This window comes from Ictalurus furcatus, chromosome 1, assembly GCF_023375685.1.
Source record: "Ictalurus furcatus strain D&B chromosome 1, Billie_1.0, whole genome shotgun sequence".
In the NCBI taxonomy this organism is placed as follows: domain Eukaryota; kingdom Metazoa; phylum Chordata; class Actinopteri; order Siluriformes; family Ictaluridae; genus Ictalurus; species Ictalurus furcatus.
In genome coordinates, this window is record NC_071255.1 from 68940 (window position 1) to 85818 (window position 16879).

At 42.9% G+C, this 16879-nt stretch overlaps 1 protein-coding gene across 11 annotated transcripts in view; it reads right to left on the minus strand.

Moving 5' to 3' along the window:
- Positions 1-1793: 1793 nt before the first annotated feature.
- The window catches only part of khdc4 (KH domain containing 4, pre-mRNA splicing factor), a 33149-nt gene continuing 18063 nt past the window's right edge, over positions 1794-16879 (minus strand). For 2 of the 11 annotated variants that reach the window (XM_053638797.1, XM_053638724.1), the window contains 10 exons: positions 14962-15041; positions 13850-13902; positions 13615-13727; positions 13140-13397; positions 12879-12936; positions 12413-12603; positions 12117-12308; positions 11483-11598; positions 10705-10790; positions 9492-10137 (listed from right to left, as the gene is read on the minus strand). In XM_053638797.1, the coding sequence (XP_053494772.1) occupies positions 9920-10137; positions 10705-10790; positions 11483-11598; positions 12117-12308; positions 12413-12603; positions 12879-12936; positions 13140-13397; positions 13615-13727; positions 13850-13902; positions 14962-15041 (1365 nt within the window). In that variant the 3' untranslated portion in view covers positions 9492-9919. Of the gene's footprint in view, positions 2899-7228; positions 7306-7332; positions 8264-8852; positions 10587-10704; positions 10791-11482; positions 11599-12116; positions 12309-12412; positions 12604-12878; positions 12937-13139; positions 13398-13614; positions 13728-13849; positions 13903-14961; positions 15042-16879 lie in introns of those variants that run through there. The other 9 variants (XM_053638254.1, XM_053638106.1, XM_053638410.1 and 6 more) reach the window with 9 other exon arrangements.

Sequence of the window (16879 nt, forward strand, 5' to 3'; positions counted from 1 at the left end):
CTAGTTACAGTTCATCAGTTCCTAATTGTTATCCAGCTCCAAAGCACACGAATCCAAAAGTTCTAAGTTTAAAGTCTATTCAATAATTTATTGAATATGTATAGTGTGTATGCATATGCACATTTCTATATGCATTTATATGCAAAAACTCATTTGGTTGTTTAATTTATTAAATTAATCAAATTTGTTACAAGAAAAAAAAAGTTGATTCAATAGTTATGGATCATTTAAGTTAGTATGGTCTACTTAATACCAAGTCAATATAATTTGTTTATTCCCCAAGTGATTACAGACCTATTTATCTCCAACTAGTTGAAGCAAAGCACTTGCTCCAAAGCACTGAAATCTTAAAGTTAAAAGTCTAAAGTTGATTCAATAATTTATAGGTTACATAGAGTTTATATACATTTACTTGTAGGGGGTTTAGAGTAAATTAATTTGGTTGTTAATTAAATTTGTTACATAAAAAAAAGGAGGGAGAATGATGATGTGAGGAGACTCATAAGAGCACTTACCCAGAATCTCCTCAAAATCTGAGCCCTCCATAAATTAAATTATTAAATGAATAAATAAATAAATATTTTTTACTTAGCCCTAATTCTAAACAAGCATTAACCTAAGCATAGCCCGGGTCCCAACCCTAATCAAACCGATTTTAAACTTATCCTAACCTCAATCCCAAATTTAACCCTAATCCTAACCTTAATCGTAATCCGAAACCCAACCCTTAACTCTAACCGCTAGCACTTAAGAGCTGTCTAATATTTTTTAGAATCTACCATAACCAGAAACTCCATTCCTAACAATGACTTTGCTAGACACGGCCACGTTAGTAGAAGCCTGATTAATTCCCAAATCTACTATGCTGGAGCAAGGTAGGGAAGGAATCTGCTGACACACATTTAACCCCAGGGGACACACCCCAGTAGAAGCTTGATGGCTTCCCGAAAGGTTCAAACTCCTTGTGAGATGGAACAGGTAGGGAAAACCTGACCAGGGCCATCTGGGGGTGACATTGCATGGGACCTAGCCGAGAAGCCTGGATACGTTGCGTTGTTAACGAAAGGTTTCTTGGCAGAAGATAGGCATTTTTAGCTGGATACACAGGCTCTGTTCGGGTGACTCGGGAAACTTTGCGGCGTTAACAAGAGTCTTTTCTGGTCAGAGCAAGGTAGGTAGCCGGGCCTCCTGGGTCCACTAGGACAGAACACAGTTGGGTGGTCTGAGGCCAACAGACCTTAAACGGGGCCAAGTCTTCTGTCTGGTGGTTTAGGCTCATACATCAGTCCATCATGCACCATACTTTACAGCAACTGGACACTTTTGTAGATAAAGTAGATAGCCAGGTTTAAAAATTAATTGAAGTCTAAATCTGAATAAATAAATAAACTAGAAAATTAGATGGAATAATAGCCTTATTTAACCAAAGTAACATATCTTAGACCGCCCTGCGATGGATTGGCACCCTGTCCAGGGTGTACCCCGCCTTGTGCCCGATGCTTCCTGGGATAGACTCCAGGTTCCCCATGACCCTGAAAAGGATAAGCGGTATAGAAGATGGATGGATGGATGAAGATCTCTTGGATAAAAGTGCTTCTTAACAATGCCCGTATTTGAAATTACAAATATAATGGATTAGCTTTAAAAATGTAATAAATAACCTACTCTTAAAAATCTAACTATTATAGTCAAACAATAGAAGGAAAAATAGATGGAATCTTAATTAATCAAACTAACATAAAAGTGCCTCTTTTCAGTTTTATTTCTATAGTGCTTTTAAAATGGACATTCAATTCAATTCAATTCAATTTTATTTGTATAGTGCTTTTTACAATAGACATTGTCTCAAAGCAGCTTTACAGAAATATCAACATGGTATACAGATATTAAAGGTGTGAATTTATCCCAACTGAGCAAGCCACTGAGTAGCGACGGTGGCAAGGAAAAACCTCCCTAAGATGTTTTAAGAGGAAGAAACCTTGAGAGGAACCCGACTCAGAAGGGAACCCATCCTCATCTGGGTAACAACAGTTAGTGTGAAAAAGTTCATTATGGATTTATATGAAGTCTGTATGGCCTTAGGAGCAGCCGTAGTCCCAGCAGTCTGGAATTAGAGAAGATTTGAGCACCATCCAGAGGCAGAAAGGATCTGGATCTCTAGTATCTCCATAAATTCGTGTGGGGCTCGGCGAAAGGAGAGAGGGAGAAAAAAGATTATTATGACTGCGAAGTAGTAGAACAGAATCTAGTCAGGGTAGGCTTGAGTAAACAAATAAGTTTTAAGCCTAGACTTAAACACTGAGACTGTGTCTGAGTCCCGAACACTAATAAGAAGACTGTTCCATAACTGTTGGGCAATTTGGGGCAAACATTGTCACAAAGCAGCTTTACAGAAACATATAAACACAGGATAGAGTTTAAGTGTGTGAATTTATACCTATTGAGAGAGCCAGTGGTGACGGTGGTGAGGAAAAACTCCCTAAGATGATATGAGGGAGAAACCTTGAGCGGAACCAGACTCAGAAGGGAACCTGTCCTCATCTGGGTAACAACGGATAGTGTTAAACTAAAAGAAAGTTCAGTATGGTTTTTATATGAAGTCTGTTTTTTGAACTAGTCCAACACTGAAGGAGACCCGAGTGAAAAACTGCATGTGGTAATTGCAGTCCCAAGGCCATCGCAGCAACCGTAGTCCCAGCAACCATAGCGAGAATGTCCATGTGGAACTGAGGTCCAGAACCATTTCCATGGACCTTCAAGGGGCACCATCCTCAGCAATCTCCATGCTGTAGCCTCCAGTTGATGAGAACTCCATCCAGAGGTAGGGCATCAGGACAGATCAGGCAGGTCCGGAGAGCAGAAAGGGTCAGGATCACTGGAATCTCCATAAAACCATGTCTAGCACGACAGAAGGAGAGAAGGAGGTAAAGAGAGGGAGAGATTGTTAGGTCTGCTTACTATCCCATAATGTATAAGACTGTGTACTTTGCGTAAAAGAACGTCTATTCATGGTAAGTTTGAGTAAACAAATATGTTTTCAGTCTAGACTTAAACACTGAGACTGTGTCTGAGTCCCAAACACTAATTGGAAAACTGTTCCATAACTGTGGGGCTTTGTAAGAGAAAGATCTTCCCCCTGCTGTAGCCTTCACTATTCCAGGTACCAACAAATAGCCTGCACTTTTTGATCCGACTCCCACACTCAACTAGGGAAAAAATCTCAACAAAATACCCAACTACAAATAAAATTATGGCTAAATACAATCACCAAAGCCCGCGTCAGGAGTAACCACATAGCCCCAGACGACTTCCACACTCAACTGCGGATAAATTCTTGACTATGGATGAAACTATGGCTTAAGTACCATCTCCACAGGCTATACCAGGGGTAACAGCCTAGCCCAAGACAACTCCCATTGATTCAATACCCAACTACGGATAAAAGTTACAACCAAATAGCATTAATTAAGAATGGTGTACTCACTTTTGTTGCCAGCGGTTTAGACATTAATGGCTGTGTGTTGAGTTATTTTGAGGGGACAGCAAATTTACACTGTTACACAAGCTGTACACTCACTACTTTACATTGTAGCAAAGTGTCATTTCTTCAGTGTTGTCACATGAAAAGATATAATCAAATATTTACAAAAATGTTAGGGGTGTACTCACTTTTGTGAGATACTGTGTGTGTGTGTATATATGAAAAGAAGGAAGGATATGAGTACCTGTGCGGGTTTGACATCTATGAGTGTCAAGTTTACTCGTAACCCTAACCCAGCATCTCAATACTGAGTAAGTACCAAACACCAAAGCTCGAGCCAGGGATCAAAGCATAGCCTAGGATGATTCCCGTTGATGCAATCACCAATCAATCAATATAGATTGGGGGAAAAGACAGGAAAAACCATTTCTGGAAAAACTAGATACCAAGCCTGCCTAATCTTTACTCTAGGTCAGAGTGGAAATTTAACCCAAACCCCCGCAAGAAACCACTGACACAGACCTCAAACCTTAACCATACAACCTCACGAAAAAAGAAAAAACAGAACAAACTAAAACAACAACCAAAAAAATATGCACCAAAATCTCCCCAATTAGCTGGAAGAATCCCACAAAATAAACCACGAACAAACTACAAATTAGGGACAACCGAATACAAGTGGGGCGCACGGTGGCTTAATGGTTAGCACGTTCGATTGGGGTTCGATTCCCGCCGGGGCCATGTGTGTGCGGAGTTTGCATGTTCTCCCCGTGCTGCGGGGGTTTCCTCCGGGTACTCCGGTTTCCTCCCCAGTCCAAAGACATGCATGGTAGGCTGATTGGCGTGTCTAAAGTGTCCGTAGTGTATGAATGGGTGTGTTTGTGTGTATGTGATTGTGCCCTGTGATGGACTGGCACCCTGTCCAGGGTGTACCCCGCCTTGTGCCCGATGCTCCCTGGGATTGGCTCCAGGTTCCCCCGTGACCCAGTAAGCAGTAGAAGATGGATGGATGGATGGAATACAAGTGGACTGTTATCCAGGACCACAACTAATGCATGTGACTCTCATAATCAGAAACAAGACACCTACTTCAGAAAGGGTTTTGAAGTTGCTACTCTCATTCAGAGTAAACAAGAGCACAGGGCAATATGACAATTACAATTTGACATCTAAACAATTTGATCAGGGCAGCAAAGGTTACTTTTCCCAATGCCACTATCCATATCCCAGTGATTAACTTCGCATCAGACCTACCTCCTAGGGAAAAAACCAACCTAAGAATAATAAATAACCTAATCAAGCACATCAGACTAAGCATCCCATCTCGTTTCACTGAAGAGCCCAAGAAGAATAGAGGAACAGGGAATAAAATGGTGATTAACCTTTAAGAAAATGTCAATTTATCTGAGGCAGAATACCAGTTTATACCAACGATCCAGATACTAGGACCAAAACATAAAGAGATGGCAACACAGATTACCCAATACCACCATAGACTAAACTGACTTTCAAATTTTTACCCAGAACAGGGACACAATACCCTACCGCTCCAACTCAAATCAAATTGGGAACCCCCACCCAACTAAGTACCAAAGATAATGGTGACTTGATAAACCAGAATCACAGGACAGTGACAAACCTACCAACAAGCCCAAACTCAGACAAACCCAATATCTCAGAAGCGGAAAGAATGACAACCAAAAACTGAAGAGAAAACACAAACATAATTATCAAACTGGCAGACAAAGGTGGTGCGGTGGCGATTATGGATAGACCTCAATACATAGGGGAAGCTCTCAGGCAACTAAATACAACATATCAGCTACCCAATTTATGGAAAGAATAAATACACTGGTCAAAATAGCTAAAAGGAGAAAGTTCACCAAGGCTTGGGGAATATCAGCAAGTCACCCTTAAACCACTCTCCACAATTCACCAAAGTTATATACAGAATACACAAGACTTTATTAAAAAGGTAAAAGAGGGCACACTAGAACACCATAGCCTGCTTTTCGCAATAGATATCAATGATCTTTACAACAATATCGAGACAAATCAAGGGCTATTAGCAGTCAGAAAATGTTTCAATAAAAACCCAGATCCAAATAGACCTGATGCAGATAAACTCCTTCCACAAGGGAGGATGGATTAGCACCACCACTTCAAATACAAAGTGGAACAGACTAAAACTGAAATAAAGTGTGGGGGGGGGGGGGATAAGTGTCTAAAATCTGTAGATAAAACATAAAATGTACCTGTTTGCTTGAAGGGCAGTTGTGTATATCCTAATATAAACAATAATGATGTAAACGCATGCACTACAGATGATCTTTCTAAAAAAAATAAAATAAAAAAAAAATCTAATTTAATTTTCAATAATGTCTGATGTATGATTGCAAAAATTATCAATAGATTGAAGATAGTTACTTCAACCATGTGACATGCACCACGTATCAGTAGCAACTGAGTAAAAAAAGATGGCTGCTTCCAAAGTCAGAGGTTATTCACTATGAAACATTAAAAACATATGGAATAGCACCAGCTAGAGGCTCTAAAAATAAACTACACAGGGAACAGTACAATAACTATTCTTGTATATTCCAAATCAAACAATCTTTTCATAATCAACTGATAGTTTTATTTTGACTTTGTAATTTGATGAGAATTGTTCTTGTACATTCCAAATTAAAGAATATTAAAGAGTCTCCCACTCATGATGTCTGTCTGTAGGCGCCCATTGGAAGCTGGCGTCTGGCAGACTTGAACCTGTGTTCGGGGTGCTTTCCAACATCATAAGTAAAATCCAACACCAGAATTGATATCCTGGCCTCAGAAAACCCCATGACCAATATTGAAAACTTTTGGCAGCGAGCTTCCATGCGTCTCTCATTTTTAGATATGAATATTTCTTTATTTTAATGTTTGGGTAATAATTCTATTCTAATAGTTTTTAAGATATTGCTCCATGCTGCACAGACAACGATGCATCCAGATGTCTGTTAGGGAATTAAGAGTTTTAATATTATTTCTTGTAGCTTCCAAAGTCTTTACTCTGGCTGGTGTTATGAGGTAAAATAGGGGATTAGGTGTAAGTATTACAGTTTTGGTCACTTTAGCTCCTATTTGGATTGCCATGGCAACAGAAGGAAGTGTTTATTGCTGCAAAATCCTCCTCTGCTCCAAGTTTCTCTGCAGGCTGAAGGTAGGCTCCAATTTATTTGCTTTTGGATACTGAGAACCTAATATTTGCCACTAATCATTCCAAGAATTATAGATCAACTATGTAACAGGGGTGTCTAATCTGATCTGATAAGGGCCGGTATGGTACTCCAAGCAAACTGGAGCATACCTGATTCTACTAGTTTAATCAGTTGGTCTTTTTTTTTTTCCAGTTTCATTTTTATTGAACATTTCTGCTGTACATTTCTGCTGAACTAAACATTTCTGCTGGACTACACATTTCTGCTGAACTAAACATTTCTGCTGATCAGTTGGTCTTAATTGTCAAACAATTGATTGTGTGTGATCCTGTTGGGTGGAACAAAAAACTGCAACCACACTGGAGCTTTGCGGGCAAGATTGGACACCAATGCTCTATACATACATATGCACACTTTTAGACATCCTGTGTAATAATGTAAATACTAAATAACATACACACAGTCATACAACAATTATATATGAAACAAACGCATGTTATTTTACTGATTACTAGTTTTTTTTTACACATATTTATTTTATTTTTACCTTGATGTAAATATACAGATGTTTCCGAACAACAACTGTCCACCAGCACTGGACCAAGGTTTGCACACTTTGGAAGTCTGGGAGAAAAGGAGGTAAAAGCTTCTAAGTGACATCAACGATACTATAGATGACCACGAAAACAAATCAAGCGTCCTTTAATGATGTTCACAAAGCCCTTGGTCGCAACCCAAGTCATTTTAAGGAGGCCCTTGACAATGGTCAAGCATCCCATAATGTTCATGAAGCCACTGGCCACTGCCTAAATCATTTTATGTTGCGTGAGACTGGTAAGGAGGATGTCAACTCAGACCATGTAGGTAAGTGTGTTTCTGTATGAACCATGATACGTGAGTTTACATTTGCAATTGAACCATCTCATTTCTATACCAACCCGTGTAGTGTCACAATTTTACTGACTAATTTATTATTTGAAATTGTTTTATTGAGGGAGCCGTGGTATAGAGAGCACTTTCACACTCAGACTCATGAACATTCACATACATGTGATCAAATACACAGACACCATCATGCACATGTACACATATTCTTAACATGCAACTCTCCCTACACACACTATGTTGGTCTCATTGTTTTTATTTAAGAGGTTTCAGCAATGAAAGTGTTTCCATCAAATCAAAAAAAGAGATTACACAGCCAAAGATACATCCAGATGTTCATAGGTAGAGGGTCAGGTGGGTAACATAAGTTATTTAAGACTCAAATGAAGAAATATAACAATAAGCATTCAATTCAGAACCAACTGACTGAAGAACAGTTTCTAACTGCAGGTCATCAGGATCTGTCAAAACCTGTTTCATAAAATATTATTAATAATAGTTTGGTATGTTGCATTTTGTTGATCGCAATAATAGAACGGATTGCAGATTCCATCCGAGTGCATTTGGTTTTACATGTGTAACTCAGAGTCTAAAAGTTATTGAAAAGAAAGTTGTGGAGAGGTTCGTAGACATATGGAGAGGTATGTAGCGGGCTGTGTAGAGGTATGAAGAGATGTGTAGAGATGTGTGTAGAGGGCTGTGAAGAGGTATACAGAGGTGTTGTGAGATGTTTGAAAGTGTGTAAACATGTGTAGAGGAGTGTAGAAGATTATGGTGTCAATTTAAAAGATTGGTCCACAACAAGGCTCCATTCTCCAAAACTTATGTCAACTGCTATTTGAGAAAGTTTGATGTGGAATATTGTTTTCATTAGTCAGAACATTCAGCTATTATCCAAAAATGATTGAGTCATGTGTGTGATTGTTTATTTGCTAAAAAGTAAAAAAGCTGGGTGAGCATCCTGTAAGTGTGGAGATATAACCTAACTGTTGCCAGGGGTTGTACTTTTGATAGCAACCATGGCACAGAGACAAGGAGACAGACAGTGGGAGAATTAGACAGACCATGAAAGAGAGACAGTGTTTGATAAATAAGACAGTGAGGCAGTATGTGAGAGACAGAGTGAGACAATAAGACAGACAATGAGACTGAGACGGTCCCAAACATTGTGTGAGGCAGACAGATAAGTTGTGGGTTTAGACAGTTAAAACGATGTGAAAACTTGATCATAGTAATTATGTTAGTGTTGTGAATGCACCATGTTAAATGTACATGCTTGTAGTTACCTGACGTACCTGCTCCTACCTGGCTCCAGGCTCCGCTGTGAAAGATAAGCGGTATGGAAAATGGATGGATTAAGAAGGAGAAAATGGGGGGAAATCCAAAAGTGAAACCCTGAACACAGAATGACATTTTCGATGACCAAATATATATATTTTGTGGTCAGTTATAATCAGTGGGACACAACTGAACTTTTAGCTTCTATCTAATGTCACGACCAGCCGTCACCGCTACAGAATAAAAATATTTTATATATTGAAAAATGACAACTTGAGTCCTTCCACAGTCTCCTTAATGTTTTATTAATGATTCAACAAATCCCTGCCCTTCAAAGTGACCTTGTAACACACCTTTGTCCCACCCTCACCTGTACACACCACTGCTCAAAGCCAGTGCACACAGAAAGAATATTATTTCCAGCAAAATACTGTACCATCGATCATGCTTTAATGTCATCCTGTTTACAGTGCATAGATTCGCTGCATGGCCACTGGAGGTCACTAATGATCCCAACAAAACCCCACACACATCCTCACATCACGGTTACACATCAACATGCGTGTGCTACATCAAAATGTGTTATACGTCGACAACAAACAAAACGTGTTCACCATAATACCATAAGCAAAATAACCAATCAGATATGAGATAAAGAAGTTTATTCTGAGAAATAAACAAACACTCACACTGTCCAGTTCATTACTTTACACCTGTACATCACTTCCTGTCTGTTACATCGTTTCCTGTCACATCAATCAGTCATTGTGCCTGCTCACTGTAAGCAAAACTGCAGAGAGAAACAGAAGTATGTGTGTGTGTATTGATGTTGCCATGTAACAGGTGTCTCTGGGTCGACTAAGGTGGAGTTATGTTTGATACGTTTGATACGTTTGATCAACCAATCTTAAATGATAGTACTAACACACTGCTGTGCGTCTCCTGTGCAATATATCTAGAGAAAAGAAAAGCTACTAATAATGTCACCAGTGTGTTTCTGTGTGTGTGTATGTGTGCGCGCATGTGTATGTGTGTGTATGTGTGTGTGTGTGTGTGTGTGTGTTACACCTCCCTCTCATGGCGCCATCCAGAAAGGCATTGACTGTGTGGTCTGTGTTTTGAGGTGTGGCTGAGAGGGGGCAGGGCATCTGAATGTCCCAGCAGTCCATGTTGAAGGGGAGGAGCCAGCCACACTGGCCTCACCCACTTTCTGAGATGCAAGCTCCTCCTCTTCATCAGAAGAATCACCAGAGTACGATACCAACCCCGTCCTGATGCGCTTTACCTGAGGATCTGAGACAGAGAGAGACAGAGAGAGAGAGAGAGAGAGACAGAGAGGAGAGAGAGAGAGAGAGAGAGAGAGACAGAAAGGAGAGAGAGAGAGAAACCAGCCCACATAGCAGCAAATAGTCAATGCAAAACACACACACACAGTGTTGACCATCAGCAGTGGTGAAGAATGAAGAACGGTTTTCATTGGTCGGTTGGTGGGGGGACAATGTTGAAGCCATCCAATCAGGAAGTAGAAGGGAAGGTGGCCCCACCCCACCACATCACATCACATCACCCCACGGGCCATGAAACAGAAAAACACAAAGAGAGAGAGAGAGAGAACACACAAAGACAAAAGAGAGCACAGTTAGCCTCACGTCTACACACACGCGCGTGCGAGCCATCCGTTTGAGGGGGGAGGGACTGACGGATCCACCAGCCAATCAGAGAAGGAGAAGGAGAAGGGGCTTCTGTGAGTCCACAACAAACAATGCCTGACATTACTTGTATCAGTGATATATGGCGTGTGTGTGTGTGTGTGTGTGTGTGTGTGTGTGTGTGTGTGTGTGTGGTGTATGTGTGTCTTACCCAGGGAGCTGTGTAGTCTCTCCTCACTTTTCTGCTCTCTCATTCCACTGCTCAGTGGTAGGGGTAGTGGGGGCATCATCTGCCTACTAGTGTACAGAGACAGATATCCGTATTACACCACACTCCTGTCTCACTCTCTCTCTCACCTGTCTCCTATCCCACTCCTGTATGTCTGTCTCTCTCTCTTTCACCTGTCTCCTGTCCCACTCCTGTCCCACTCCTGTCTGTCTCTCTCACTTTCACCTGTCTCCTATCCCACTCCTATATGTCTGTCTCTCTCTCTTTCACCTGTCTCCTGTCCCACTCCTGTCGGTCTCTCTCTCTTTCACCTGTCTCCTGTCCCACTCCTGTCTCTCTCACCTGTATGTGTCTCTCTCTCACCTGTCTCCTATCCCACTCCTATATGTCTGTCTCTCTTTCACCTGTCTCCTGTCCCACTCCTGTCTGTCTCTCACCTGTCTCCTATCCCACTCCTGTCTCTGTCTCACCTGTCTCTCTCTCTTTCACCTGTCTCCTGTCCCACTCTCTCTCACACCTGTCTCCTGTCCCACCCCTGTCTGTCTCTCTTTCTTTCATGTCTCCTGTCCCATTCCTGTCTATCTCTCTCTCTTTCATCTGCCTCCTGTCCCACTCCTGTCTTTCTCCTGTACATTTACATTTACATTTATTCACTTAGCAGACGCTTTTATCCAAAGCGACTTACAAATGGTTTCCTAACTCTCTCCTTAGAATGTGGACAGATTGTATTGAGGATGTGTGTGTGTGTGTGTGTGTGTACCTGTCTCTCTCTGGTCTCTCCCCACAGGAAGTAGAAATGTTGTGTTGGGGTCCTGCAGTCTCGGGGCTGCCCACTGAGAAGCCTGAACCTAAATTAGTCACATGAATGGGTCCATGCTATGAGCAGAAAAACACACAATACCATTAACACACATCCTCACGCAATACACACACAGGCAGGCACAGGCACACACACAGAGGTGTACACACTCATATACACACTTGCACACCTACTGAATAATGTACAGAAGCCACACTCACCACACGTCAGTCCTCAGTGGCGTGTGTAAGTGGTGTGTGTGTTTGTGCATGCGCGCATGTGTGTGTATTGTGGTGTGTGTATTTGTACATGCACCTGTTTGTGTACAGTGGTGTGTGTGTTCTTACTCACCAGCACGTATAAAGTGTATTAACATATAAATATAGTGTAGAAATATTGTTATGGGTTTTAGAAGAGTTTGAAAAGGAAGAATGAGGAAGTAAAGACATGAGAACATGAGCGGGAGAGACAAGGAGAGACAGACTGGTAGTGAGACAGAGAGACAAACAAGGAGACAGACAGGTTGAGAAACAGAGAAAGACAAGAAGACACAGTGAGACAGAGACACAGAGTAGTGCGGTCTGTGTGTGTGTACCTGGTATCCCAGCAGGCCATTATCACTCTCCTCAGGCACTTCCTCTGTGAAGCGCCGTTTCTGTGCAGGGGGCGGAGCCACTGATTTTGTCTGAGACACAGGCTTGGAAGGGGGTGGAGCTGCAGGTTTGACTGGGGATAGAGTCATATGTTGGGGTGGAGCCACAAGTGGGTACACTGCTGGTGGGAGGGGCTAAACAAGAAGAGAACTGATCTGGTTGAACAAAACAATTCCAGCTAATAAGTACAATTAAGACATGTTCACATTATGGGTGTGTGTGTGTGTGTGTGTCTTACCTGTGTGAGATTAGCCGTGAGCGGGTGTGTGATGTGGTATGGGGCAGTAGGGGGCACTGTGGGCTCGGGTGCTACAGTGGGCACTACTGTTGGAGGGGGAAGAGGGTAATGATTGGGCGCTGGGGCCGCAGGGGGCACAATAGGGGGGTAATACTGGGGCATTCCATTTACCCCAGGAGGGGGGAGGAAACCTAAAACATAAACACACACAATTATAACAGCGTGAAGCCTGATAAACGAGGTGGTGATAATGGTGCTGAGGATGATGATGCTGGTGATGATGAAGGTTATGATGCTGAGGATGAAGATAAAGGTTATGATGATGAGTAGGATGAGAATGATGGTAATGATTATAATAATGAAGTTTATGATAAAATTTACGAAGATAATGATGATGTTGATAATGTTGAAGGCTATAATGATGGTGATGATACAGTTTATGATGATGAAGGTGATGAATTATTACCTTGCGTGGGCATCACAGCACTCATCTCACTCAGGTAGCGAGAATACTCTGCATGTACCTGAAAACACAACACAAACATTGAGAGCTCAGCAGAACCTCACTCTGTGTGTGTAGTGTGTATGTGTGTGTGTGTGTGTGTGTGTGTGTGGTGTGTGTGTGTGTTGTGCGTGTGTGTGGTGTGTGTGATGTGCGTGTGTGTGGTGTGTGTGATGTGCGTGGTGTGTGGTGTGTTTGGTGTGTGTGTGAGGTGTGTGTGCTTACAGTCTGCAGCAGGTTCTCACACAGGGTCTTAGCAGCAGTGATTCCCTCTGGTTTGGGGTGACTGATATAGATGTGCATGGGCTCGAAGGCCTCTCTCCCCGACGCCGGCTCAATGCAGCCTGACCTTTGACCCCGCAGGAAGAGCTTGGCACCTGTCTCATTTTGAATGTGCTGTAGGTAAGAACAGTTCGGTCCCTCCACCCGTTCCTTTACCGAGAAACCAGGAAGAGCATGGTCCAATCCCACAAACACCTTCACCTGAGAGAGGCAGTTAGACATGTCCGTCTCACCTCCACTACACAGAGGATGTGTCCTAAATCAGGGTCCCTAAGCTACCCCAGTGCATTGTGGGATTTTTGTCTATGCTAAAATTGATAACCAAACATGTTTGGTTAATGAAACCTGGTATTCAAGCCAATAGCTATATCCTGTGTGTGTGTGTGTGTGTGTGTGTGTGTGTGTGTGTGTGTGTTACCCCAGCGCAGTGAGGTTTGGGTCCTGATGGAGGCAGCATGGAGGGTGGGGGCTGAGACACTGCCGCTTTAACCACTCCATTAGTGATGAGCTCCTTAATCCTGTTTACAGCCTCTACACACACACACACACACACACACACACACACACACAGTTCAATTATATACACTTTCTTGTGCTAGGAATATTATAACAAATAATTTGCTAATGAAAAGGGTAGGATGATGTGCACTTACTGTCCACAAGCTCTCTGGTTTGGCCTTGGACATGGAGGTAGAGTGGACGGTCGCTATGGAAACAAAGAAACCACAATCACAATCAGAGTTAACAATAATCAAAAACCATTAACAAAGTACACAGTCCTGCTCCATCCGACCCCAGAGGCATTATGGGTCATATCTAGCATATAAGCTGCATGGACGGTTTGGACACTGACCTCTCCACGGGCGAGCCGGCTCACACACACAGCCCACACTCTTCCAGGCTGCTCAGGCTCCGCCCCACTGATGGGACAATGAGGGAGGAGTCTAGCGACTCACTCAAGCATGCTTAGTGTTCTAACAGACATCACGCTGGAGATGAAGAGGAGCCTGAACATGGGAGCACTGAGCCTGCCTTCACACTAGTGAACAAGAAATCCAGTTCCTGTTCTACACACGTGTGTGCTGCAGAACCACAGTTTCTACAACACTGGGATTGAGATTTTCTCAACGCTACACAAATTAAGTATGATACCTCTGACCAGTCGTAAGGCGCGTGTGGTCTGACATTTCTTCAGTTCCCCACAACTTCTGTTTCTACCTCAAATTGGTTCCCATTTACTATTTGACACTCATAAATGTAAGAAAAATGTATACCTCTGGCTAGTAAAGTAGCTCGCTTGCTAATCTAATCCAATTACAAAGTCTGATTACAAAGCAAAGAACTCAAAAAACTGATTTTAACACATATTAGCACATTATTTACTTTGCATATGACTAGTTAGGTTTAGAAGCGTTTACATCTGGGCTACTAGCATTTCTCATCCAGCACGGGCGACTCGGAGGCTGCTGGTGAACTGCTGGAGGAAACTAAATCCCAATCTGGTCCTGCACCAGGATTAATAAAGCAGAGCTGATGCTAGTATGTTTAGTGGTCGTGTCTGAAAGTGTGTACAATGTTTTGAATTTCTTCATTGAAATTAGTGCAATTTCAAACGATTCCAAATGGTTCAGATTGAATATTTTATTGATTGTTACTGGACCTGTGTTCTTAATCAGATCAACTGGAGTATGAGGAACATAATCCAGTTCAAACAGGGCTGTGTGTAAAAATCTCAACACTGATGTGCTCTCACTGAGTTCTGTACCTGGGCAGAGCTTTAGTCTTCTCCTCTGCAGTCATGAAGCGCCCTCTGGTGGACACGGCTGCCCCACTCACCCTGCTGATCTACACGCGCACACACACACACACACACACACGACAGACCTATTACAGCCATGTCTCCAAACACTGGGACCACATCTCCTACATCAGGGTAGTGTGTGTGTCCCCTTCATCAGTGTAGTGTGTGTGTGTGTGTCTCCTACATCAGTGTAGTGTGTGTGTGTCTCCTACATCAGTGTAGTGTGTGTGTCCCCTACATCAGTGTAGTGTGTGTGTGTGTGTCCCCTACATCACTGTAGTGTGTGTGTGTCCCCTTCATCAGTGTAGTGTGTGTGTGTCCCCTTCATCAGTGTAGTGTGTGTCCCCTTCATCAGTGTAGTGTGTGTGCGTCTGTCTCCTACATCAGTGTAGTGTGTGTGTATGTCACCTGCATCAGTGTAGTGTGTGTGTCCTTCATCAGTGTAGCGTGTGTGAGCATCTGTCTCCTACATCAGTGTAGTGTGTGTGTGTGAGAGTTCCCTTCATCAGTGTAGTGTGTGTGTGTCGCCTACATCAGTGTAGTGTGTGTGTTCCCTTCATCAGTGTAGTGTGTGTGTGTGTGTGTGTCCCCTACATCAGTGTAGTGTGTGTCTCCTACATCAGTGTAGTGTGTGTCCCCTACATCAGGGTAGTGTGTGTGTGTGTGTGTGTGTTCCCTACATCAGTGTAGTGTGTGTGTGTGTGTGTGTGTTCCCTACATCAGTGTAGTGTGTGTGTGTGTGTCCCCTTCATCAGTGTAGCGTGTGTGCGCATCTGTCTCCTACATCAGTGTAGTGTGTGTGTGTGAGAGTTCCCTTCATCAGTGTAGTGTGTGTGTGTCGCCTACATCAGTGTAGTGTGTGTGTTCCCTTCATCAGTGTAGTGTGTGTGTGTGTGTGTGTCCCCTACATCAGTGTAGTGTGTGTCTCCTACATCAGTGTAGTGTGTGTCCCCTACATCAGGGTAGTGTGTGTGTGTGTCCTACATCAGGGTAGTGTGTGTGTCCCTTACATCAGTGTAGTGTGTGTGTGTGTGTCCCCTTCATCAGTGTAGTGTGTGTGTGTCCCCTACATCAGTGTAGTGTGTGTCCCTTACATCAGTGTAATGTGTGTCCCCTACATCAGTGTCGTGTGTGTGTGTTCCCTACATCAGTGTAGTGTGTGTGTGTGTGTGTGTGTTCCCTACATCAGTGTAGTGTGTGTGTGTGTGTCCCCTTCATCAGTGTAGTGTGTGTGCGTCTGTCTCCTACATCACTGTAGTGTGTGTGTGTCCCCTTCATCAGTGTAGTGTGTGTGCGTCTGTCTCCTACATCACTGTAGTGTGTGTCCCCTTCATCAGTGTAGTGTGTGTGCATCTGTCTCCTACATCAGTGTAGTGTGTGTGTGTCCCCTACATCAGTGTAGTGTGTGTGTCCCCTACATCAGTGTAGTGTGTGTCCCCTACATCAGTGTAGTGTGTGTGTGTCCCCTACATCAGTGTAGTGTGTGTGTGTGTGTGTGTGTCCCCTACATCAGTGTAGTGTGTGTGTGTGCCCCCTTCATCAGTGTAGTGTGTGTGCATCTGTCTCCTACATCAGTGTAGTGTGTGTGTGTCTCCTACATCAGTGTAGTGTGTGTGTGTCTCCTACATCAGTGTAGTGTGTGTGTCCCCTACATCAGTGTAGTGTGTGTGTCCCCTACATCAGTGTAGTGTGTGTGTCCCCTACATCAGTGTAGTGTGTGTGTGTCCCCTACATCAGTGTAGTGTGTGTGTCCCCTACATCAGTGTAGTGTGTGTGTGTCCCCTACATCAGTGTAGTGTGTGTGTGTCCCCTACATCAGTGTAGTGTGTGTGTGTCCCCTACATCAGTGTAGTGTGTCCCTTACATCAGTGTAGTGTGTGTC